The sequence below is a fragment of the Conger conger genome, chromosome 4, assembly GCF_963514075.1.
Source record: "Conger conger chromosome 4, fConCon1.1, whole genome shotgun sequence".
In the NCBI taxonomy this organism is placed as follows: Eukaryota; Metazoa; Chordata; class Actinopteri; order Anguilliformes; family Congridae; genus Conger; species Conger conger.
This window is the reverse complement of record NC_083763.1, coordinates 75,095,432-75,121,459: the sequence shown is the minus strand read 5'-3', so window position 1 is coordinate 75,121,459 and position 26,028 is coordinate 75,095,432. Positions and strand designations below refer to the sequence as shown.

Here is a 26,028-nt window from a genome sequence, read left to right as displayed (position 1 = left end):
AGCCCGGGTCTGATACCAGAGATGATGAAACATCACGCAAAGACAATGCAGCAGATGCCATTGCTGTCTCTCTGTGGCTTCAGCCTGTGGGACTGGTTGGCCCTAAAAAGGTTTAGGGTGGGGTCAGGTCAGCCTGAGTGCTGCTGTTCTTGGAGAGAGAGGACGGCGGCTGTTTGGTGCACTTTAGGGTGAGGCTTGAGGGGTGAGGGTGTGGGGGGGGGGGGCCCTCAGGCCTGCCCTCTATTCACCATGTTTAGACAGAGATGACACCTCCGGAGTGATGATCACCAAGGTTACCGCTGTTTCCTGTCCCTGCTTCCTGGCATTGAGTCTGTTTCCTGTACGTGCAGATGGGATGGGATTCAGTGTTTTTAACCCTTTGCGCTTGACCTTAACGCAGTCGGCCCATCACGGATGTAAAAGTGTTCAAGGCCATGGGAAATATCCCCCAAAACCCAACAGGGGTGCAGTGTAGGCCTGGGGCAAGGAAAGTCCAAAACACCGTGTCCTGGACATATTGTATGTACTGTCTACTTAACATACTGCCTACTGTTTAGTGCATTACTCAGTGCCAATTCATGGCCGTGCGTATGTTGGTTTTTATGGGGGACTATGCATAAAAAGCGATGTCATTCCTGCACAAATCACCCGACGCGGATGTAAATAGCCTCAAGTCAAAGGGGACAGGCCGCACTTTTACCTCGTGTTCATTGTTTCATTTCACGTGCGATGCGCAGGAGTACAGAACCAAAAGGACGGAAACTGTACCACTGTCCAGATACTTACGGATACTTACTTTTTAATGACATTTTGTATGTTTCACGGAGGACTGTTTTGCTTTGAACCACGTTGGTCCCAACTCGGCCAATCCGAGTTCCCCTCACCTGATCACGTGACGTTACGAGGCATTAATGTGGGACACTCATACCGGCCGGAAACCTGACATCTCAAAGCGGGGATAGTTTCTCATCACCCTTGCGACCTTATTTGGCCTTCCTCCTGCAGACGCTGTAGAACCTGCCATGTCATGCTCCTCAGCCACGGGACTGGGGGCCTTTAACACTTCCTGTTTCCAGAGGAAATGGATTTAGTGGGCGGGGGGCTTAGCATCAGACAGGAGCAGAATTAGCACTGGATTGAGGCTGTGAAAGAGGTGACTGAAGCAAACGCATTAATCCTGCACAGAAAATGTGTCTTCAGGTCGGGTGTGTGTGAGTGTATGTGTGTGTGTGTGTGTGTGTGAGAGAGTGTGTGTGAGAGTATGTGAGTGTGTGAGTGTGTGTGTGTGTGCGTATGTGTGAGTGGGTGTGTCTGTGTGTGAGTGTTTGTGTGTGTGTCCGTGAGTCTGTATGTGTGTGTGTGTGTGTGTGTGTGTGCATATGTCTGTGTGTGTGTGTGTATGAGTGTGTATGAGTGTGTATGTGCGTGTGTGTGTGTGTGTGTGTGTGTGTGTGCATATGTCTGTGTGTGTGTGTGTATGAGTGTGTGTGAGTGTGTATGAGTGTGTGTGAGTGTGTATGAGTGTGTGTGTGTGTATGAGTGTGTGTGAGTGTGTGTGTGTGTGTGTGAGAGTGTTTGTGTGTGTGTCTGTGAGTCTGTATGTGTGTGTGTGTGTGTGCGTATGTCTGTGTGTGTGTATGAGTGTGTGTGAGTGTGTATGTGCATGTGTGTGTGAGAGTGAGAAAGAGATAGAGACAGAGAGAGTGAAACACTACTCTTCTGTCACAAACACATTTGCACACAGACACACACATACACTGGCTGTCTATAAATGAACAAACATGCACTCAGACATTTATAAATGATCTGTCTATAAACACACACACACTCAGACGTGCATATAAACTACAATTAACTGTCTCTCTTTGCTCTCAACCACGCAGTTATACTTGATGAATTCACTCTGCCGAATGTGAATGCTGGCATTACAAATTGTTGCATAGCTACTAAATGGAAACAAGAGAAGGAAGAAACACATTATTAATGTATTGTGACATATGAGACATACGTATGTCAGATGGGAGCATTAAATCAGCCTTGCTGAGATCTGTGATCATACCCAGTCATTTCTGGAGCCTGCTCCACGCAGCAGACGTCTGTCGGCGTTACTGACCAGCGGGGGGACCTAACGGGGGGACCATGGCCTGCTCTTCGGGTCTGTGACACCGATTCCAACCCTAAAAAAGGGAGACCGCTGTCCTGTCCCGCAGGTCTGTCTGAAACCAAACAGTGAGAGAGAGAGAGAGAGGGAGAGAGGGAGGAGGAGAGAGAGAGAGAGGGAGGAGAAGAGAGGGATGAGAGAGGGAGGTGAGAGGGAGACACAGAGGAAGGGAGGAGGAGAGCAGAAGAGAGGGATGGAGGGAAGGAGAGAGTGGAGAAGAGAGGGATGGAGGGAGGGAGAGACAGAGGAAGGGAGGAGGAGAGAGGGATGGAGAGAGGGAGGAGAAGAGAGGGATGAGAGAGGGAGGTGAGAGGGAGACACAGAGGAAGGGAGGAGGAGAGCGGAAGAGAGGGATGGAGGGAAGGAGAGAGTGGAGAAGAGAGGGATGGAGGGAGGGAGAGACAGAGGAAGGGAGGAGGAGAGAGGGATGGAGAGAGGGAGAGAGCAAGGGGGACAAGAAGGGAGGAGGAGAGGAAGAGAGGGATGGAGGGAAGGAAAGAGTGGAGAAGAGAGGGGTGAGAGAGGGATGGAGGGCAGAAGAATGAGAGGGGTGTGAGAGAGGGGCAGAACCCAGGAAACACCAAGCTATACAGAGGGTATAGAGGGTAGAGCTGTACAGAGGGTACAGAGGGTAGAGCTGTACAGAGGGTACAGAGGGTAGAGCTGTATAGAGGTTTGGAGGTGTGTGTGTGTGTGTGTGAGTGAGTGTGAGTGAGTGTGTGTGAGTGTGTGTGAGTGTGTGAGTGTGTGTGTGAGTGTGTGAGTGTGTGAGTGTGTGAGTGTGTGTGTGTGTGTGTGTGTGTGTGTGTGTGAGCCGTGGTGGTCGGCCTCAGCGCAGCGTGTCAGCGCAGGAGGAGTGTGTGTTCCCGCGTCGTTCGGACAGCGTTTGATATCGACCTGGCCTCAGGCCTGGTCAGAGGGGTAATCCAGCACCAAACAGATCGATGATCCCCTCCTGCCTCTTATTCTAACGCTGTCCCTGCAAACCGCTGCACTCTCCTAACTGAAAATCCATCGGCCAATCAGGGTAAATAAATGCGTGATGACGCATCACAGTCTTGTGTTATGCCTTTATTATTTTAAACGTTGAGGAATGATCGCTCAGAGATTCAAGCCCCAGTGTAGCCACAATAAGGTCCACACAGCTGTTGTGGCCGTGATCAAGGCCATTAACCCCACACTGTCCCCGGGAGGGATTGTCCCTTGCTTAGTCAAATCAGCTGTTAGTCACTTTGGATGAAAGCATCAGCTAAATAACTGTAATGTAATATATTGTAATGTTGTAACAATGTTATTGGCCATGGCCAACCCTGGTCATGGAGACACTGAGAGGTGTTCATCAGTTCCACGCTAATACAGCTCTTCAGCCAATGAAAGCCACTCGTTTCACAGGTGACTCAGCTGGGGATACTTTCACCTGTGACCTGGCCACCGATTCAACAAAAACAACAGACCTCTCACCAGGCCCAGGGCTAAACACCCTGACGCAGATTTGTTTTATTAGATTTTTTTAATATTCAAAGTTGTGATGTATTAGTGAGTACGTATGGTCTGACATCCTGGATGTGGCCCTGACCTTCTGACCCAACCCACGCCGGCCCCAGGTCAGTAAGAGCAAAAATACAGGCTAACCCCTTCAGTTTTTAAACCTTCAACGACCTTTACATGGTTAGCCTCGCTGCCATTTCTGATTGGCTGGAAAAAGCAAAAGCTCTGATGAACTAAATGTCCTCTGGGAAAAGAATTAGCGAAAGGAACGATGAGAATGGAAAAGCACTTGGCCGAGGCCACGCAGGGCAAAGCACTCGTGACTGACGCACAAAATGTTCAGCACGGGGAGCCGATACGAATGTTTTCGTGGAACAGCCTTGCTTTAATTGCATTGACCCGCCGGGGGCCTGAGCTGAGTGATCTCAACGAAATTGTCTCGGAGCATTACAGGTGTGAACAAAGTGCAGCCGGTCGCAGGTAAATTAGTTTTAGACTCCCGTGTTAACCGGGAGGAAATTGCATCGCTCTGCTTCTTCCCTAATTTTATAGATAATCGGCCTTTTGTCTCGCAAGCCAGCTGAAGAATACATCTCTTGCACTGCCATGGGAACTTCTGATCTGAGCAGACAGTGAACTTTGTTTTCTCTGGAGAAAGGCCCTGAGTGCTCTTGAGGAAAGAAGACGCTGGGAAGGCTGGCTGCCATTGGCCAAGTGGCATGGCTCAACCAATCGGAACCATGCACTGTGAGAACAGACGGCAGGATTGGCCGCATGGAGCTCTGATGTTCTCTCTGTTGCTAGGGAACCAGTTCTGAGTGTTCCGGGATCTGGTTCATTCAACTGATCCTCCTGCTCTTGCTGTTGGGTTCTCAGGGTTCTGGGATCTGTTTGATTTGGTTGATCTTGCTGTTCTCTCTGTTGCCAGGGAACCGGTTCTAGTGTCTCTGGGTCGGACTAATTTGGCTGATCCTGCTGTTCTCTCCGTTGCCAGGGAACCGGTTCTAGTGTCTCAGGGTCGGACTAATTTGGCTGATCCTGCTGTTCTCTCCGTTGCCAGGGAACCGGTTCTGGGTGTTCAAGGACACAACGCTGCAGCCGGCGTTCCCCCAGGACATCTCCATGTTCGGCAGCGGCATGCCCACGCACAACATCGAGACCGCCGTCTGGTGGGAGGACGTGGCCAAGACCTACTTCTTCAAAGGAGACCGGTCTGTGGTGCATCTATTCACTCATCTATCAATCACTTTCTGTTCTCTACACCTCTACAGCCACCATCTTAACCTTCTGTTCTCTACACCTCTACTGCCACCATCTTAACCTTCTGTTCTCTACACCTCTACAGCCACCATCTTAACCTTCTGTTCTCTACACCTCTACTGCCACCATCCTAACCTTCTGTTCTCTACACCTCTACGCCCACTGGGGTTGTGGGTCTTGTCCACACCGTTCTGTATGGGGTTGTGGGTCTTGTCCACACTGTTCTGTATGGGGTTGTGGGTCTTGTCCGTACTGTTGGTGTGAGATAATGAGTGCTATTGTCTCAATGCTCTGTGGTTTTGGTTTAGGCTGACCGGACGGTTCTCTGTGGTCGGTTTCAGGTATTGGCGGTACAATGAGGAGATGAGGACCATGGATCCCGGCTACCCCAAACCCATCACAGTGTGGAAGGGCATCCCAGATTCACCCCAAGGGGCCTTCGTGGACAAAGCCAACGGTATGGTCATGTACAACAGCTCTCTCTCCACAGGCTAGGGGCTGCAACATTCAACAGCTAGAGCAGGGCTGCCCAACCCTGTTCCTGGAGATCTACCATCCTGTTGGTTTTCCCTCCAAACCTAACAAAGGACACCTCAGTCAGCAGCTATAGCAGGGCTGCCCAACCTTCCACCCTGTCACACCTGGGTCAATTACGTTATTGTTTTGGATTCAAATACTTTTCCATGCTTTACTGAGCTTATCTGGTGCACTGGAACCTATTGACTAGATAGGGTTATTCTGTGAAATCACAGGATTCCTATTGAAACCATCTTTTCTGTGAGTGTGTGGGATGTGTTTGCTGCTGGGAAATAAATTCCCTGTGCAGCTATACTCTCTCAGGCCAGTGCCTTCACAACCGCCTCTGTTGTTTTCAGAGGAATTACCGCGACATCATCAGCTGTAGCTATGGGAAAATGTCATCTCGTCTACCATTCCTGGCTTTTTTCAACTTAACCGCACAGATCCCGACATTAGTCAATCAGGGGTGACTGGGAGAAAATTTTGTCAAAACTCCACTTCTAGCCTTGTTGGTGAACATTACAAAGCCAACACATATGCAAAATTGATTCAGTGAATTGGGACACCTCCCCACCTGACAGATAGGAAACAAACAACCCTGACCTAACCTCCTTCATGTGATACACCTCTGTGGATAAACATTGGGTGCTATTTACATGCTAAAACATTCAGTGGTGTTCAAACTGTTTTTAAAATCATTCAGCGGTGTTTACACCCGTTTTTAATGTGTTACCGCAGGCATACAGCAGTGTAATTATCTGCCGCTAATATCCGCTCGAGGAATGGGCCAGGGCGTTTCCATTCGTTCTGCCCCTAACACTGCTCGTTTGAGAATGAAACCTTTAATCCTGTGTAAGCCTTACTTTCCTTCCCCCTCCATAGCCAGTAATGCCAGCATTTCCCCAACGCCCCCCTTCAGCAGTGCCTGAACAGGTCCTGACCCTCAGCAGCCCTGGTCCAGGAGATCCGCGGGGGGCCTGCTGTATTTCACTGTTACTCAGCCGATTAAATGACGGATTAAATCAGCCGATGGCACAGTTCTCTCCCCTGGGGTCTGAAGCGGTCGGTGATTTTAATCGTCTGAGGAGCGACCTTTTTGGAATGTTTTTTTCTCCCCCAAAATTCAAAAGTCAGCGTTCTTCAAACTGATATAATGGTATGTGTGGTGGAGGTAGCAACACTGGGGCTTTTGAAGACCAGTAGCGTTTAAGGCCCATGACTGGGACCCGCAAGGTCGGTGGTTCAATCCCCGGTGTAGCCACAATAAGACCCTTGAGCAAGGCCCTTAACCCTGCATTGCTCCAGAGGAGGATTGTCTCCTGCTTAGTCTAATCAACTGTATGTCGCTCTGGATAAGAGCGTCTGCCAAATGCCATTAATGTAATGTCTTGCCTCATTAGCAATATTTAGGAAAAAACGTAAAAGAAGATAAGATTTTAAGCCTTAATATAGGACTGAAACGTCTTTCGTCCTCTCCGGTGTGTTGTAACTGTGCGTCCATGTCTCTCCTGCTGGCAGGGTTCACCTACTTCTACAAGGGGAAGGAGTACTGGAAGTTCAGCAACCAGAAGCTGCGGGTGGAGCCGGGCTACCCCCGGTCCGTCCTGCGGGACTTCATGGGCTGCGACGAGGCGCAGGAGCCGGACCGGGACCGGGAGCGGGACAGGGAGCGGGACCGGGAGCGGCGCCCCCCGCCGGAGGACGTGGACATCGTCATCCAGCTGGACGACGCGGCGGGCACGGTGAAGGCCGTGGCCATCGTCATCCCCTGCGTGCTGGCGCTGTGCCTGCTGGCGCTGGGCGCTGGTGTACACCGTGCTGCAGTTCAGACGCAAGGGCACGCCCCGGCACATACTGTACTGCAAGCGCTCCATGCAGGAGTGGGTGTGAGGCCGGAACAGCACCCCGGGGGGGTCTCCTGATTCACAGACCATACTGACCCCCCTTATCGTCTGTGTGTGGGGGGGGAGGGGCACCTTTAGAGGTGGGTGGGGTTTGGGACTGCCCACCTAACCCCAGAAAGTGGGGGGAGGGGCTTCTCACCAACCCCCCCCCACCCCTCCCCCCCCCCCCCCCCCCTCCGACACCCCCCAATCCACCCCAACCCCGCCCGATTCAGCTCAGTGCAGCCATGAACAAGAGAGAAGGGATTTGAGCTCGGATACTTCCCATGGTGCACTGCTTTCTGGTTTCCTTCCCAATTCACGTCAGGTCTTTCTTTGGTGATTAAAAGGACGTCAAGTACATATCGATCTGAAAACCCTTTTTGCACGCTCCAAACAAAGAGAAAATTATGGTCAAAATAAATAAATAAATAAAACAACAAAAACGCAAATCGCCCCGGGTTAAACTTGCCAAAAATATGGCAAGTGATCAGCTTCCTATTTCATCTTCGTCGTTGAATAATTTATTTTTACGGACAATTTATGATGTTAAATTTTTTTTATTTTACTTTAAGCATTTTACTCCTGAAGAAAAAAAATAAAAATACCCAAACCAAATAAATAAACTCTGTCCAAAGAGGATCACCATTTTTTTTGAATTTTTGAATCATTCTTTTTTTTCCTCTTCTCTCTACTCTGAGTCTGTCCTCGATTAGGGGTGAGAAAACTGACTGTTGTGGCAGTCTGTCTTAAAACAGGGGCCAAAACTGCAATATTTTTAACCGCCTTAATTACAGATCATCTTTTTCATGCTTTTTATTCTATTTTTATGGGGGTTTTTTTGTGCATTTTGCCTTTTGGTTTGCTGGTTTGTTTGAAAGGTCTGGTGGGTTCGTCGCCATGGCGTCGCTTGTTTTGATTGACAGCCTTCGGCGGGCCGCCGTGTGGTTCTGCCGAGCCTGGTCCAACTGCACTTAGAGAAATATATCCCTCAGAACCACCGGGGAGGACCAGGCCACACCGTGTGAGTGTTACTGTGACTGCTACGCTACATTAGCTCCCTTCGCCATGGCAACAGAGCGAGGTTCCAGAGAATGACTATAAACGAATCCTTCAAGACCATGAATCATCCTTCTCATCCACCCCCTGCCCCCACCCCCCGGTAAACTTACAGTTTAGTTGTGTCACAAAGACCTTTATTTCTCATGTTTGCCCAGGGTTGTGCTTTTGTTGTCATCTTCCACAACGTTTGATCTATCTTTTTATATTTGTATTTGAGGTGTGGGGTGGGGTTAGTGGTCATTAATGTTCAAGATCCTCAGCGTACAGTTCAACACCATTCCCAGGACGGACCACCCCCCCCCCACTGGCGCCCTCTGTTGACTGGGAGTGTCGTGGCAGTCTGATTTTGTACACATGCAACTTTTTCACCCATACATCTTCTTGACATATCATTTGTGGGGAGGGAAAAAGGTAAATAAAACAAGACAAAATAAACAAGGAAAAAAACAGATTTCCGCGGTCAAAAGCGGTCGAGTCATTTTCCAGTAAAGTTCATGTTTGCTTGGGCATGACTGGAGCCATCATGGCTACATTTTAAACTTTCTTTTTTTTCCCAAACCACTTGTGTTTTTCCTGGTACAACGAACGGAGCAGTGATGAAACCTCAGAATAAAAGCGGTACCGCTCCGTTCAGCACGCGAGACGCCGGCAAAAGAGATCCGGGACTTTGATTCACGGGGAACCGCAGGTGTCATTCGAATGTGTGTCTGTTTTTTTGCTCATAGTTTTTTTTTTTTGTTGAGAGAGGGACATGTGGACTTCTACATGTAAGACTGAAGTTGGGACCCTTCTTTGGAAAAGTCCTGTGAGAATTAATAAATTGATCAGTACATGATTAAAAAACGCCTTAAACTTTCTTAATTATTTCTTCTTTTTTTTTTACATGGAAAAAAGATGACATGTACATTACATCTCGGAAGGTTGACTGGATGTTCATTTTAATGCAGCCACCACAAGATCCATCGGAATATGCACGAAATGGATAGATGAAGTTCTGCTTTGCACGTTTGTGTCAATTGCACATTCCAGGTATCAATGGGAACTCAAAGACTAGAGTTCAATTCAAAATCTTTGTGGAAGGCAAAAATAAACAACAAAAATCTCATTGTCCTTTGTTTGGGTACATGTACTTGGAATGAATCAAGATTTGATTGTTTATGAACATCCGGGTTGGGTAGGTGAAAATGAAATGATGAATATGGCATTAAAGTTCAGACTGTCAGCTTTAATTTGAGGGTATTGGCCATATTGAGTTTCCATCCCTTTATATAGATATTCCTTCCATTTTTGGGGACCAAAAGTAATTGGGCAGTAGGCTTCTCCGCTGTCTCTGATTAGTCAGGTGGATTAAATCGCTATCTTAACACAAATATCAGGAAGCTCTCAGTGTATCGTCTTGATTCAAGGCTTTGGATTGCCTTTCGAGACTATTAGCATTTGTCAATACAAGGATCAGAGTGGTGACCGTTCAGGAAGCAATAACGAGGCTGCAAAATATGATTTTTTTATTTTTTGGAAAAATGTTTCAGGGCTTTAGGAGGCCGTCTTTAATCCCTTCCCCGCGAAGACGGCCTTGGAGGTCGTCTTGTGTTCCCGCTCCTGCCCCGGCTCTGATCGCCGCAGTTAACACTCGTTTAGTGGAAACTGCGCCGATGGCACCTCCCGTTTGGCTCTGGAGAAAGTGTGTGGGGGGCTTGATTAATGGCGTGTGGTGGGTTCGTGCCGCGGTGGGTTCATGCTGCAAATCACAGAGAGAGGAAGGCTTCCTCAGCCGGGGGGGGGGGGGGCGGGGGGGGTGTCCATACAACCTACGATGAGCTATTATCTGCCATATCCCGTTGCAAAGTTGAGAAGATTACACACTGTGAGTCTCAGCAGGATCACAGGTGCACACGGCAACATTTTACTCACAGACACACACACACACACACACACACACACACACACACACACACACATATCTACAGATGCACACACACACTCACACACACACACACACATATCTACAGATGCACACACACACACACACACACACACATATCTACAGATGCACACACACACAGACATACACAGACACACACACACATATCTGCAGATGCACATACACACCTACAGACACACACACATATCTACAGATGCACACACACACCTACAGACATACACAGACACACACACACACCGACAGACACACACACATATCTACAGATGCACACACACACCTACACACATACACAGACACACACATACACCGACAGACACACACATATCTACAGATGCACACACACACACACCTACAGACATACACAGACACACACACACACCTACAGACACACACATACACACACATTTACCAAGAGATTCCCAAGCTCAGGTGTGTGCTGTGGGCCTAATGGAAAGACGGAAAAACAAAAGGGCACAGGACACATCCGCCATTTCCACAGGTGACTCACCTCTGTTGGAAGAAGGCCCCCTCATTCCTATAAGGACTATAAGGTTGAGAGTGGCATAAGGCTCTTGAGGTTTTATGGTAGTTACGCTTGAGTGCCATATGGAACTTTTGTGACTTAAAGGGTTAAAAAGAAGATAATAGATACTTTAATTACAGTTTTTATTGTCCAAATAAGGTACAGAATGCCCACTCTAAGACATATTACTTTTTAACAAACCAAGAAAGTCGTTTTGTAACCCCTTGGTTTGTGAAATCCCCTCAAGTGGCAGAAGCTTGTTGTCGTCAACCACAAATGTTTGAAACACTCAGTAAACAGTGTACATACGTACGCAAACTCAGGCACCAGCACTACCCCATGTTTCGCTCCGTATGTGGTCTGGGTGAATGGATAATCCACATATGATGTATAATTTGATGTAATGGCTGAAAAACTTCCGTCACATTATTAACAATGTATGAAATATTGTTTGATAGATTAGCAATATATTCAACAATATGCATAATTGTAATATATTTTATATCAGTGATATATTCAGCAATATTTGCAATGTTGTTTCCCCAAAGTAAAAACATATTATGCAATATGTTTGTGGTACATATATACAGGCACAACCGTTATTGTAAACTAGTGTGCTGTACTTTGACTCATCGTTCACAGAAATGTACACTTTCCCCTGGAGCAATGCAGGGTCAAGGGCCCAACAGCTGTGTGGCTCTTTTCGTGGCTACACCACCAACCTTCCAGGTCCCTGTTGTGTGTACAGGCCGGACCCTCACCTTCCTATTACTGCATTTCCATCCTCATCTACCTGAGGAGGAGAAGGGCCAAGAATGAACCCGCCGGATGCCCTGAGCCACACGTTAGGGGCCGTGTCCATGACGTGGCCGTGGAATAGCTGCAGAACCAGGAGAACGAATATTCAGCAGACCGCAGACGCTCTGCAGTTTCTCCTCCATTCTTACAGAGGCCCCACGACTTCCGTATTGTGTTATCTTCGTGTTATCTTCGTGTTATCTTCGTGTTATCTTCGGGTTATCTTTGCATTATCGTTGCGTTATCTTTGCGTTATCTCCATGTTGTCATCGTGTTATCATCATGTTATCATTGTTATCTTCGCGTTATGTTCTCATTATTATCGCGTTGCCTTCGTGTTATCTTACATTATCATTGCGTTACCTTCACCCGATTACGATGTAGCCCACGTACCCCACGCCCCCACGCCTCTAGTTAGTCTTTCTCTTTTCTTTCTCTTCACTGTTTCTGACACCTGCCAACATCATCCATCGCTATATTTCAGCTCTTTACAACAGCTCTTTAAACTCTTATTTCTTTCTGGGCTGTAACGTGGAGCGCGGATGGATCACATGCTGTGGCTCCTAATGGGTTTTTTTTTTTTCCTCAGTCTTCTGTGGAAACCTCAGTCTCCATTGCGGCTCCTCGCGATGGGTGATTGGATCATCTCCGCCTGATTAAACATGGCATTTCAAAAATAACCGTGAGAGAGAAAGAAAGGAAAACTGCTGACACAGGTTCATCTGGGAGGGGAGAGAGAGGGAGAGAGGGAAAAAGAGAGGGAGAGATTTAAAACCCACTTTATTGGGACATTGTTCAAACACGGAAATTACAGAAAAAGCAACGAAAGAAAACCAAACAACCCCCACAGGCAGAGAGGTACTGAATAGAGAGAAAGATAGAACGAGTGAGAGAAAGAGATAGAGAAAGATAGTGAGAGAAAGAGAGTGAAGGATAGAAAGAGAGAAAGAGAGAGAGTGAGAGAGAGAATAGATGAGGTTTGTGATGTGAATCTCCACAGCCTGTTCCCCCCAAAACAATTTGTCGACCTGCGTGGTGGCTGGTCTGATCGACGTCGAGTCATGACGCAACCCCTTCTCTACTTACAATAGATCAGTGTTTTTTGTACTCATCGAATTATCGACATCATAAAATTTTTAATTTCTGCCCCACTAATGGACGTCATATCAACCTCCACAACTGACGTTGATGAGACATCAAACATCTAAGACATCAAACATCTAAGACATCTAAAAATGTGTGGTGGGCACATCACCATCTTTCTAGTCATTTGACAAATGCTTCTATTCAGAACATCGGAGTTAACAGCAGAGGAGAACATCGGAGTTGACAGCATCGGAGAACATCGGACAACATCGGAGAACATCGGTGTAACATCAGAGGAGAACATCGGAGAACATCGGAGTTAACAGCAGAGAACATCAGAGTTAACAGCAGCAGAGAACCCTGATGAGCTGGTTGGTGCCTTGCATGGCAGCCAATCGCCATTGGCGTGTGAGTGTGTGTGTGTGTATATGACTGGGTGAATGAGAAGCATCAACTGTACAGCGCTTTGGATAAAGGCGCTCTATAAATGCCAACCATTTACACAGCTATGCTGTAATGTCATCAAAAAGGAGAAGGAAGGAAGGGTAAGAAAGAAGGGTGTCATGGTAACCATGGGGGACGAGGGGGTGATGACACAGTGCTGCTGTTCGTTGCTCAGGTCCCTGCGCCATGAGGATGGACACGTATTACACAACGGCGGCATATAATACAACAATCACCCAATGTCATGCTTGAACTTTGGCTAGGTAGCTATCAATGCAGGTTGGCAGTATGCCGCAGAAAGAGCTAGTAAGACTTCAAAATAATATTAATGAATGATGAATAGCATCTTGAAGTATAAATATTCATCACCCCTTAAACGTGGCCAAATTTCCTTCAGCCAACAACAGGGAAAAAATAAATAAATAAAAAGACCATACATAAATATGACACGCATTGCAGTCCCGATTCCTGCTGCCATCAACACTCAGTATGGTGTTATTGTAAAGTGGAGCAACAGGGGCGATAAATGATGATGGAAAGAATATAGTGACTGGAGATATCGGAGGTCACCTCAATCAGCCCCAGAATTTAGTTCCTTTCTCTGTTGAAGCACGACAGCCATTTTGAATCCTAGAACACTTTTCACAGTTCAGCTGGAGTGGCCAGTGACCATTTTACATCCCACAAGCCACACACTACTACAGGGGAGCCAGTGACTGTGTGTGTGTGTGTGTGTATGTGTGTGTGTCAGCATGTGCATGTGTGTGTGTGTACATGTGTGTGTGTGTGTGTGTGTGTCTGTGTGTGTGCGTGTATGGTTGCACATGTGTGTAATAGCTAAGGACAGAATAGTAATTGTAAGGAAATAATCCTGCCTTGAACTCAACCCTCTCCTGGCTCCATGTGTGAAGGTTCCGACATATATATATATATATATATATATATATATATATATATATATATATACACATAGTTAATGACTTTGCTGGGGCCCAAACCTCTGCAATGCAGCACTCAACCATCTCATGACAATCACATTGAACAACTCCAGACCCAGATAACGATCTATAAAAGATCTAACAAAAAAAGATAGACGTCACTGTGTCTTTAAATTCTGAGTAAAACCCACAAAGCATGATTATTGAGTTTGCAGGATAACTGCACCAAGTAACACCCCCACATGGACTACAGTAAAAAGATCTGTTCTTGGTTTTCCTTTATGCAGTTATCCAGCTAGCTTGGTAATCCTGCTTTATGGGTTCTACTTTGTGGTGTTAACCAGGGAACTCAGTAATGCTGCTTTGTGGAACAGCCTCCTGCCACTTTAATGACAATTTATGAATTACTGAATTTCTGCATTTATGAATTTATGAAATTCTGAATGCACTTGTTAGTCTGTTTGTGGACTACAGAGTAGAAACGAATGTCACAAAGCTCATTTCAATTAACATTAAGTCTGACTGTGGTAGTGTACATCCAAAGTAAGCTGAAAGCTGAGACGTTAATTTGGGGGCGCAAACATAACTGGGGGAGGGAGGGGCTGTGCTCTCCCTGTTTCAGACACCACTGGTTCTGTCCCAGGAGCAGGGCAGGGCAGGGGACAGGCACAGGCCCATGGAAAGGCACTCTTCCCCTGATTCTTATCGCCCTAATCGAGTCCATTTGCAGGAAGAATTCGCCAACGATGTCTGAAGAGAAAGAAAAAATGAAAATAAAAATCCATGTTCTTAAATTGTATTTTTATTTTTAGCCGACGCTGCCGGGGCGTCTGAAATAAAACAGTCGCGACAAACTAGGAAACAAGTGAGTGGTGCACGAGGGGGGGGGGAGCCGCAGCCCCGGGGGGCAGTCAGGAGCCGCAGCCCCGGGGGGCAGTCAGTGGGCCTGACACCGCTGTCTGCTGTCACTTTTTAACACAGACCGGCTCAAAGGCATAGTGAGGAAAATTATCTCTTTTTCTATATCTATGAAATACATATTTAAATACGTGAATATGGGATGGGTAGATGTACACGGTCACATGTGTCCTGAAACTGGGACACGGGCAGGTACGTGGGGCGACGTGGCTCAGGCAGTAAGAGCAGTCGTCTGGCAGTCGGAGGGTTGCCGGTTCGATCCCCCGCCCGGGCTGTGTCGAAGTGTCCCTGAGCAAGACACCTAACCCCCAAATGCTCCTGACGAGCTGGTCGGCGCCTTGCATGGCAGCCAATCGCCGTCGGTGTGTGAGTGTCTGTATGAATGGGTGAATGAGAAGCATCAATTGTACAGCGCTTTGGATAAAGGCGCTATATAAATGTCAACCATTTACCATCCTGTGCCATCCTGACCTAGTAAAGGTTCATTTTATTATTTTATTTTATTTTTTCACCTTTTCCCCCGACCTGTTCCTTTTCTTCAGTGAATCAGGCTGGAAAACTACAGGTGTGATATATATTGAAACCCTTCCTTATTCCAGCTCACCGATGAACCAAAGCTGTCTATGAGTGTTTCAGAAACCTAAAGACCGGCAGACAGACCGGCAGACAGACATATGGCTCTCTCCCTCTCTCTCTGTCTCTCTCTCTTTCTCCCTCTCTCTCTGTCACTCCCTCTCTCCCTCTCTCTCTGTCTCTCTCTCTCTCCCTCTCTCGCTGTCTCTCTCTCTTCCTCTCTCCCTCTCTCTCTCTCTCTCTCTGTCTCTCTGTCTCTCTCTCTGTCTCTATCTCTCTCTCTCCCTCTCTCTCTGTCTCTCTCTCTCTCTCTGTGTCTCTGTTTCTCTCTCCCTCTCTCCCTCACTCTCTCCCTCTCTCGCTGTCTCTCTCTCTTCCTCTCTCCCTCTCTCTCTCTCTGTCTCTCTGTCTCTCTCTCTGTCTCTATCTCTCTCTCTCTCTCTCTCTCTCTCTCTCTCTCTCTCTCTCTCTCTCTCTCTGATACGTTCAGTCCTGAATATCAGTAAGATAATGACAGAATTTATCCAATTGAATTAAAAAAAACTGATGATGAAATGTACCCCACTCAATCAGCGATGGTGGCTTTACCAGCTCTGGACAGTGGCCTTGAAAAATCAGAGTGCACCAAACTGATTTTAAATAAATCGCAGGCACGATGATTCTTTAAAGGTCTGAGAAGAAGCAGACTGCACGCCACTCTTGGCTTAGTGACTTCAGGACCGGAGGATCTCAGGGCTGGTTCTGAAATACACCTTTCCCTCAGACGTGACAATTAAAAATGAATCGATTTGTTTTGATGAGCTGACTAAGATGTGAGTTAGCGGTGAGTGAGTTTCGCTCATTCAAACGATTTTGTGACACCCGTGCTGACAGATTACTCAATCGCTTGTTCTTTGGGTAAAATAAAGAGGGAAAAAAATGAATGAGTGTTCAGTCTGTTGCCCTTTAAAGGACACAAACAGACAACCTGTGCATCATTTTACAAATTTTGCCATCTAATTATCTAAAGATAACCAGCAGTAGAACCTATTTATTATTATTATTATTATTGTTATTTTTATTACGCAATTCCTCCTACAAATTGATATGGCCTTATTCCTTCTATCCTTCCTTTCATTAGTGTACAATACACATAGTTTTGCACATTGTGGAGCTATTAGTGAGTGTGTGTGTGCGGGTGTGTGTCTCCACCGTACCGTAGTCCACAGGGCTAAAGACTCACCCAGGAGTGAGTGGGACGAATGAACATTGTCCTCAAAGAGAACGAACGTTCTGGGCATAAAAAATATCCAGAAATATCCAGAACAAAAACATGTTGTTATAGGACCTTCAACTCAACTTCATAATCCACATAGATGAGGAAATGTCATTTTTCACAATATGGGATCTTTAATCGAAACACGCAACCTTTACCCGGAAACCCCTTTTAACGATGAACACTGTGCCAACTGCAGTGTGATGACACGTTTTGTTTGAAAAGCATGTCGGAGGTAATAATAAGACATTTTCTGTGGGCGCGGGGAACAATGCGCCTCTCAGTTGAGTCCCGGTCATTGCATATAGGAGTTTTAGTGGCAGTCCTGGGCTTTTCTCTGTCGCTGAATGTAATTGTTGGTGCTGTCTTTCACTCAATGTGCACAAAGCCTCCCCCACAAACTACACATACACACATGAACACACCCTACATGCTGTACACACACACACACACACTCACTCACTGACACACACACACACACACACACACATACACACACACACACACACACACACTCACACACACACACACACACACTCACACACACACACACACACACACACACTCACACACACACACACACACTCACACACACACACACACACACACACTCACACACACACTCACACACACACACACTCACACACACACACACACACACACTCTCACACACACACACACACACACACACTCACACACACATACTGAAAATGTTCCCGGCAGGACACGGCTCATTTACATTTTACATTTTAATCATTTGGCAGACGCTTTTAATCCAAAGTGCATAGGTTCTTCCACAAGTTAAAGCATCACATCCATAACTAGTGAAATACACAGAAAGTGTAAACATACAGCCATCATAAGTGCAATTCTTTTTTTTCTTTTTTTGGGGGGATGGGGGGGGGGGGGTTTGACAAGAGGGATAGGGATATCAGAAAGGGGGGCGGGGGAAATCAGGAGGGAGGACCAGCCATGGGTTTTTCTTCATCCGAAGCGGTGAGGTAACAACAGGACTTCCCAACTCTCCACCTCATCCTATTCACACGCAGAGCCAGTCAGTAACAGCACTATAAATACGTGTAGTAGTAAAGGCATTATTACTGGTAATAGAGGTAGTATGGTATATATGGGGCGGCCTGTAGCGTAGTGGTTGAGGTAAATGACTGGGACACGCAAGGTCAGTGGTTCTAATCCCGTCTCTGTGTAGCCACAATAACATCTGCATAGCCGTTGGACCCTTGAGCAAAGGCCCTTAACCCTGCATTGCTCCAGGGTAATGTAATGTAATGTAATGTAATGTAGTATAAGCTACTCATAGTGACAGCCCAGTGAACATTTCTGGAGTGAAAAGTCAGAGAAAAAGCATCGAGGCGAAAATCGTGACTCCTTTTTTTTTAAATGTTTTCTAGCCAAACAGAGCACAACCTGGCTCTATCTGCTCAAATATAAGTTATATTGGGGTTAACCTAGTCTGTTTCTATGTCAAAAAGTCTAAACTGAGTCTAAACTGAGATTTTAACCCCTCGTAATATCATAAGTATAAGTATCATTAATAGTAGTGTTACTAGCGGAAGTGAGAGCGAGACTGAGGGAGAGAGAGAGAGAACGCTCTGTGATGGTTGTTGTTTCGTGTGGTCTGCTCGATAAACCCCCTGAAGGAGCTTGTTAAGAGATGAGAGGAAAGGACGAGGAGATACTCGATGTCTCGACACGCACGCACGGACGTCTGGGTGCTTTTTGAAGTAGCCAGCCCGGGGTGGGGTGGGGGGGTTGTGGGGGGATAACGGCCTCCTGGCTGACCGGGGAACTGGGCCTAAGCAGATACTGCTCCACCAAAAAACAATTGACTTAACTAACAAAGGAAGTAGCTAATTAATACCCCACACAGACGCCTCTGAGCTACTTTGAATCTTCTTCCTCATTTCGCCATTGGCAAGGTAAATGTGACAGACCCCTCCACACACCCCCCAATATGGACTTAGTCACATACCGAGGGCACACCACGAATGGGGCGGCCTATAGCGTAGTGGCTAATGTACATGACTGGGACACGCAAGGTCGGTGGTTCTAATCCCGGTGTAGCCACAATAAGATCCGCACAGCCGTTGGGCCCTTGAGCAAAGATCCGCACTGCTCCAGGGGAGGACTGTCTCCTGCTTAGTCTAATCGACTGTACGTCACTCTGGATAAGAGCATCAGATGTCATTAATGTAATGTAATGAACGGGTGTTGGGAAGCTGGGATGAGAAGGGCGGGGGGTTGGTCGCAGAGGGACTCTCTCACGCTGGGTTTGAGGCGAGAACAGCGTTGAGGACGTGTGAGTGAGCGCTGGCCGGCTCCCGCAGCTCCAGACGCTGGCGTCTAAAATAAATAAACGAACTCGTAAACAAACGGAATTCGCAATCTGAAATCCTGCTACACGGCGTGGTCAGGGGGGGGTCACGGCGGAAGAGAGAGAGAGATTATTCTAAACAGCAATTACCATCTCAATTACGGCAAAAATAGGGCCGTGGAACAGGCCCTCTCAGGAGGCGTCTCCCACGTCAAGTCTGCAATTTAGAGACTGACCGGAGTGTGACACTGCCCTTTTCTTGACCGTTCGGCAAAGGGGGGGGGGGGGGGGGGGGGGGGTGTCAGCTGAGTCACGGGATGGATTCCCAGATTGGGCGGAGCGTTCCTGCCCCCTTCTGTGGACTTTCATCTCGATAGGCTGTCTGTCTGCGTGCGGCGACCTTTCACCCCTGAGCTCCCTGTCAGACACTCACGCTGACCTGGTATTAGTTCCACAGGAAGTGAAGGGACATAGAAGAAGAAGAGGAAATGAAAGTTAAAGAGGAAGTTGGGCGTGAGGTCAGGGAGAAAAAAAAAGAGAAAAGCTGAGGGGTCTGGTATGAAACCCTGAATGTGACACTACCAGCTGACTCGCCCAAATCACGTTCCCCCTGTTCTGTCACGTACGGGCGTCCTGTCTCTATGACGACCACCGTGCCCCACCTACTTGTGTGGACCTCACACTACGCTGAGGGACATTACCTTTACATTACCGTTATTCAGATGAGCTACAGTTGATTAGACTAAGCAGCCGGTGGGGCGGCCTGTAGCGTAGTGGTTAAGGTACATGACTGGGATATGCAAGGTCGGTGGTTAGATCCCCGGTGTAGCCACAATAAGATCCACACAGCCGTTGAGCCCTCGAGCAAGGCCCTTAACCTGCCTAGTCTAATCAACTGTACTTCACTTGGATAAGAGCATCTGCCAAATGCCATTAATGTAATGCAATGTAAAAGCAGGGGACAATCCCCCCTGGAGCAGTGCAGGGTTAAGGGCCTTGCTCAAGGGCCCAACGGCTGAACGGATCCTACTGTGGCTACACCGGGGCTTGAACCACCAGCTTACAGGTTCCAATCAGGCACCATAGAAGGGCCGATATGGCCAATCATTGAGCAGAAAACGGCCCAGTTTTACACATGGTCTATGATAACATTGGAAGCTAGTTGAGCCTCTATTTCCCAGCAGCACACCACTTGTGTCCCAGGGATGCACCATCAGGATTGTGGGTAAAGTTGCTGTAGTGATGGAAAGTCCTATTCAAACCCATGAACATACGTCTAGTACACAAGTTTGACAAGCCAAGTAAGGCCACACACATGCACACGCACACACGCACGCACGCACATATGCATGCACACACAGGCATGCACACACATGCATGCGCACACTCACACACACATATATGCACGCGTGCACACGCACACACACACACACACACACACACAAAGAGGGGATTTCCATCTGCAAGTCAGTGTTGTTGCAGCCCAGCTGTGAGGGAATAGGGTTGTCGAGGGGGAAGATTCTGTGGTAACAGCTGCAAGACCAAAAAAAACCCCCAAAATGGCTTCCTTCCAATGGGAGTACTGCTTCACTGGCCCACGCGCTCCTGGAAGATTTATGGGAGGAAACAGCTGCAGGTTCGGAGTGTCCTGATTCTCATCCACGGCACGGGTTGTGCTACAGGCCCCGGTCGGTGAGAGTAGCTCTGGGGAGATTTCTGACTCGTCATTGGTCACCGCTGGCTGACTCCCTGGGGATATGACACTGACAGCGCGTGAATTCAACTAATGGAGCGTGATTAGGTTCGGCTGCCTTCTGCATTAATAAGGGTTGCAGAATCCTTAGCATTAGCCTCTGCATTAGTACCAGTAGCAGAACCCTTAGCAGTAGCCTCTGCATTAGTACCAGTAGCAGAACCCTTAGCAGTAGCCTCTGCAATAGTACCAGTAGCAGAACCCTTTAGTAGTAGCCTCTGCATCAGTACCAGTAGCAGAACCCTTTAGCAGTAGCCTCTGCATTAGTACCAGTAGCAGAACCCTTTAGCAGTAGCCTCTGCATTAGTACCAGTAGCAGAACCCTTAGCAGTAGCCTCTGCATTAGTACCAGTAGCAGAACCCTTAGCAGTAGCCTCTGCATCAGTACCAGTAGCAGAACCCTTTAGTAGTAGCCTCTGCATCAGTACCAGTAGCAGAACCCTTTAGCGGTAGCCTCTGCATTAGTACCAGTAGCAGAACCCTTTAGCAGTAGCCTCTGCAATAGTACCAGTAGCAGAACCCTTTAGCGGTAGCCTCTGTATCAGTACCAGTAGCGGAACCCTTTAGCAGTAGCCTCTGCATTAGTACCAGTAGCAGAACCCTTTAGCAGTAGCCTCTGCATTAGTACCAGTAGCAGAACCCTTAGCAGTAGCCTCTGCATCAGTACCAGTAGCATAACCCTTTAGCAGTAGCCTCTGCATCAGTACCAGTAGCAGAACCCTTTAGCGGTAGCCTCTACATTAGTACCAGTAGCAGAACCCTTAGCAGTAGCCTCTGCATTAATACCAGTAGCAGAACCCTTTAGCGGTAGCCTCTGCATTAGTACCAGTAGCAGAACCCTTAGCAGTAGCCTCTGCATTAGTACCAGTAGCAGAACCCTTAGCAGTAGCCTCTGCATTAGTACCAGTAGCAGAACCCTTTAGCGGTAGCCTCTGCATTAGTACCAGTAGCAGAACCCTTTAGCAGTAGCCTCTGCATTAGTACCAGTAGCAGAACCCTTTAGCGGTAGCCTCTGCATTAGTACCAGTAGCAGAACCCTTAGCAGTAGCCTCTGCATTAATACCAGTAGCAGAACCCTTTAGCGGTAGCCTCTGCATTAGTACCAGTAGCAGAACCCTTAGCAGTAGCCTCTGCATTAGTACCAGTAGCAGAACCCTTAGCAGTAGCCTCTGCATTAGTACCAGTAGCAGAACCCTTTAGCGGTAGCCTCTGCATTAGTACCAGTAGCAGAACCCTTAGCAGTAGCCTCTGCATTAGTACCAGTAGCAGAACCCTTAGCAGTAGCCTCTGCATTAGTACCAGTAGCAGAACCCTTAGCAGTAGCCTCTGCATTAGTACCAGTAGCAGAACCCTTAGCATTAGCAGTAGCGCATGTCATTAGTGCTCTAATTGGTTGGGCAGGCCTGTGCAAACACATTGTGATATTTCCTGTCGGGTCGGTATAACAGTTAATATTGCCACAGCTGCCTGGTCTGCTATTGAGCGGGTTTATTCTATCTCTGATTCAGTTCTCACTGGGAGAAAAATGAATTTTGAAAAGATAAATAGATAAAGAAATAAAGAAATAAATAAAACGGCATTTCTGCTGTTCTTGGCTGGAGCGCAGGTCAAAACCACAATCCTGCTTTTACACGAAATACACGGGAGGGGCATCACATTCCAGGGGAGTTGTTATTGGAATGTGAATAGATTCTGGAGTGGGACCAGGGGGGCAGGTGTTCGGGGGAAACCAGTGTCATTCCATGCCCCCTCAAATGTGCCCCTATACAGACCATTAATTTTTACCTTTCTGACTGACAGCAGCACGCTTCTCCAACACACACACACACACACACACCCCAGAATGCCTAAAAACTGCCTAGTCTGATACATTAGATTATTGCTCTTTGTGTTTTCATTATAGTGTAATTTGAATGCATAAATCACTTTTATTTCCACAAAAAAATGACACTTTCATTCTTAAATGTAGTCCAGCAAGTAAATGGTGACCTTTAGCTATATATTTGTTTGGACTTGAGATAAAGATGGTATTGGGTAGTTTGCCATACATTTAATTTCTGTATCACTTCAAAATCTCAGTAATGTCCTTGGGTATATTTGACCCTGGTTAACAGTTTCAAAGGTGCTAATAAGTAAACAGAAGATGAGGGCTAGCGGAGTATATCGAGGTGAAACGATCCTCAGCTGACATCTCTAAACCTGTTTGGGCTGCAGTTGTGGATGAACAGGGCTGAGAATGTCTGTGTCGTTAGACTGCAATGCTACAGTGTGTTAGCATCCCTAAGCGTCTACCAGGCCTGGGAAACATGAACCAGGTCTACAAATGTAATCCGCACAAGCGGCTGTGGATGAGAACAGATGCCGAATGCCCAAATGTGCTCTAGTCACTGAAGGTTTTTTTTTGGAATGCCCTTTTTCAAAAGTGTTAGGATTCGTAAGCTTTGAAAGCTCAAGATCTCTCAATCACTCAGAATGCAGATAGAACCTTATAATTCCCGTGTCGCAGATTAATGAAAATAACCCCAGACAATGAATGACATGCCCCCTCCTCTCCCATCTCCCCGAGCATTGAAATGGAACTGATGGAAGATTTATCCCACGACATCATCCTTCCTCCCAGATCACCAGCCCATATGGTGAATGGTAAATGGTTGGCATTTATATAGCGCCCTTATCCAAAGCGCTGTACAATTGATGCTTCTCATATGCAATGCTTGCCATGCAAGGTGCCGACCAGCTCATCAGGAGCATTTGGGGGTTAGGTGTCTTGCTCAGGGACACTTCGACACACCCAGGGCGGGGGATCGAACCGGCAACCCTCCAACTGCCAGAGGACTGCTCTTACTGCCTGAGCCAGTGGATGATTCACACAGAACTCCTGAATGGGGGCACAAGACCTGGACCAACTGCTGGATTCAGAGTCTGAGAACGACCACAAGATGCAGAAAGACCTCTGATTGCAGAAGGCCAAAAAGCCACGGGAATCTCACCGCAGTAAAAAGCGAATGCACTGACCTCTATTCGATAGTGTGTGGGAAAGAGGCTGTTTAAAGACAAACGTTTACCGTGTCTCTGAGCATAATCAGATGTTTGTCGTAAGCTGCTGACTGCGCTGACACAGTTCTGGCTCGACGGGGAGTTTCCCCCGCGATCCTACAGCTGAGGACAGATTGGAAAGTATGCGATACGTGGCAAATTAATTTAGCATGGAGTGGAGCTGATTATCAGGTTAATCTGGCAGGAGAAAGTCTGGAGAGCCGGCTTGGCTTGGTACCGTCAGCGAACGCAACCGAAATGTGAATCTCACGCACTTATTTAATTTGAATTGTCATTTATGTGTAATTGTAATTTGTAATTTATAATTTGTAATTAAATGTGATTACAGGTGTAGGTTTACCAAAAAAACAAAAAACAAAAGGAAGGGAAAGGCCATGGAAATGTTGTTTGTGCAAAGAAAAAAAAATGTTTGGTTGATAATCTTGTTCTTAATAATCACCAGTCTCTCGTTTTAAAAGGCACTTGTTTTATGTATAAAATGTGGAGGAAATAGCTTTATTTATATGGATATTATGGACATTTTCCTGCTTGAAAACATGTGAAATCTTTTTTTCTTTTTGTTAACTTGGAAGGCAAACCTGCTTCCCCCCCGTGTTGGTTTCCAAAAAGTAGATTCAGCTGAAAGGCCTGCTGGTGTGGATTTGAGTTGCAGATGGTGCAGAACTGTGAAGGCATTCGCCATGGAGGCTCAGCTCAGCTGCCAAAACCAGGCTTCTCCATAAAAGCTGACAGATGCTCAAACTCGCCCAAACCCACCCAAACTCACTCAAACCCACCCAACCTCACCCACACCCACCCAAACCCACCCAACCTCACCCACACCCACCCAAACCCACCCACCCTTACCCAAACTCACTCAAACCCACCCACACTCACCCAAACCAACCCAAACTCGCCCAAACCCACCCAAACTCACCCAAACTCACTCAAACCCACCCAAACTCATCCAAACTCACTGAAACGTACTCAAACTCACCAAAACCCACCCAAACTCATCAAAACCTACCCAACCCCACCCAAACCCACCCACTTCCACCCAAACCCACCCACACCCACCCAAACCCACCCAAACTCACCCAAACTCACCAAAACCCACCCAACCCCACTCAAACTCACCCAAACCCACCCAAACTCACTCAAACCCACCCACCCTTGCCCAGACTCACCCAAAACCACCCAAACTCACCCAAACCCACCCAAACTCACCCAAATCCACCCACACCCACTCACCAAAACCCACCCAACCCCACCCAAACTCACCAAAACTTACTCAAACCCACCCACACCCACCAAAACCCACGCACACCCACCAAAACCCACCCAAACCCACCAAAACTCACCCAAACTCACCCAAACTCACCCAAACCCACCTAAACTCACTCAAACTCACTCAAACTCACCCAAACCCACCCAAACTCACTCAAACTCACCCAAACCCACCTAAACTCCCAAAAACGCACCCAACCCCTCCGAAACTCACTCAAACCCACCCAAACTCAAACATTTCCATAAATGGAGCTTGGTGTGATCAGGGGTGTACACAGCAAAAAAAAATAATAATAATAAAATAAAGAATTCTTTGCAAGTATCTTCATCTTACATTTAGATTTACAATGTTTTTTTCTGTTACGTCTTTGTTAAATGAGACAAGAAAGCTGCGAATGGGGTCATAAAGTTTGAATCATTTCAAGATTTGCCAACAGGGTGGGAAAATTTCACTTGTCAAGCAAACAGTAATTTAAAACAAGCTAATATTTTCTACTTGAGAGGAAAGAATAAGATCTAAAGTCATATTACAGACTAAAAACACTTTAGCCACTTCAAGCCATTTTTTGCAAGGTATTTCATGGAGCAGGATTACGAAGTTAGCGAAATGTCTGCACTGAGCAAAACCCTGAACAGCTCTTCTCATGTTATGTTCCAGGTTAGGGAGGTTTCCAGATTATCCAACTAGCTCAGCAACGTAGCATGTGGTCTGCTTTGTGATACAGGGCCCAGATATACTCGCATTTCAGTGCAGCAGTACAGTAAGTCTG

General features: G+C 47.1%; 1 protein-coding gene across 1 annotated transcript in view; it reads left to right on the top strand.

The window, feature by feature from the left end:
• LOC133126729 (matrix metalloproteinase-16-like) overlaps positions 1-7,318 on the top strand; it is a 47,284-nt gene extending 39,966 nt beyond the window's left edge. Inside the window, 4 exon segments of the mRNA XM_061239067.1 lie at positions 4,710-4,860; positions 5,251-5,366; positions 6,947-7,226; positions 7,228-7,318. Coding sequence (XP_061095051.1) covers positions 4,710-4,860; positions 5,251-5,366; positions 6,947-7,226; positions 7,228-7,318 — 638 coding nt within the window.
• The last annotated feature ends 18,710 nt before the right edge of the window (positions 7,319-26,028 follow it).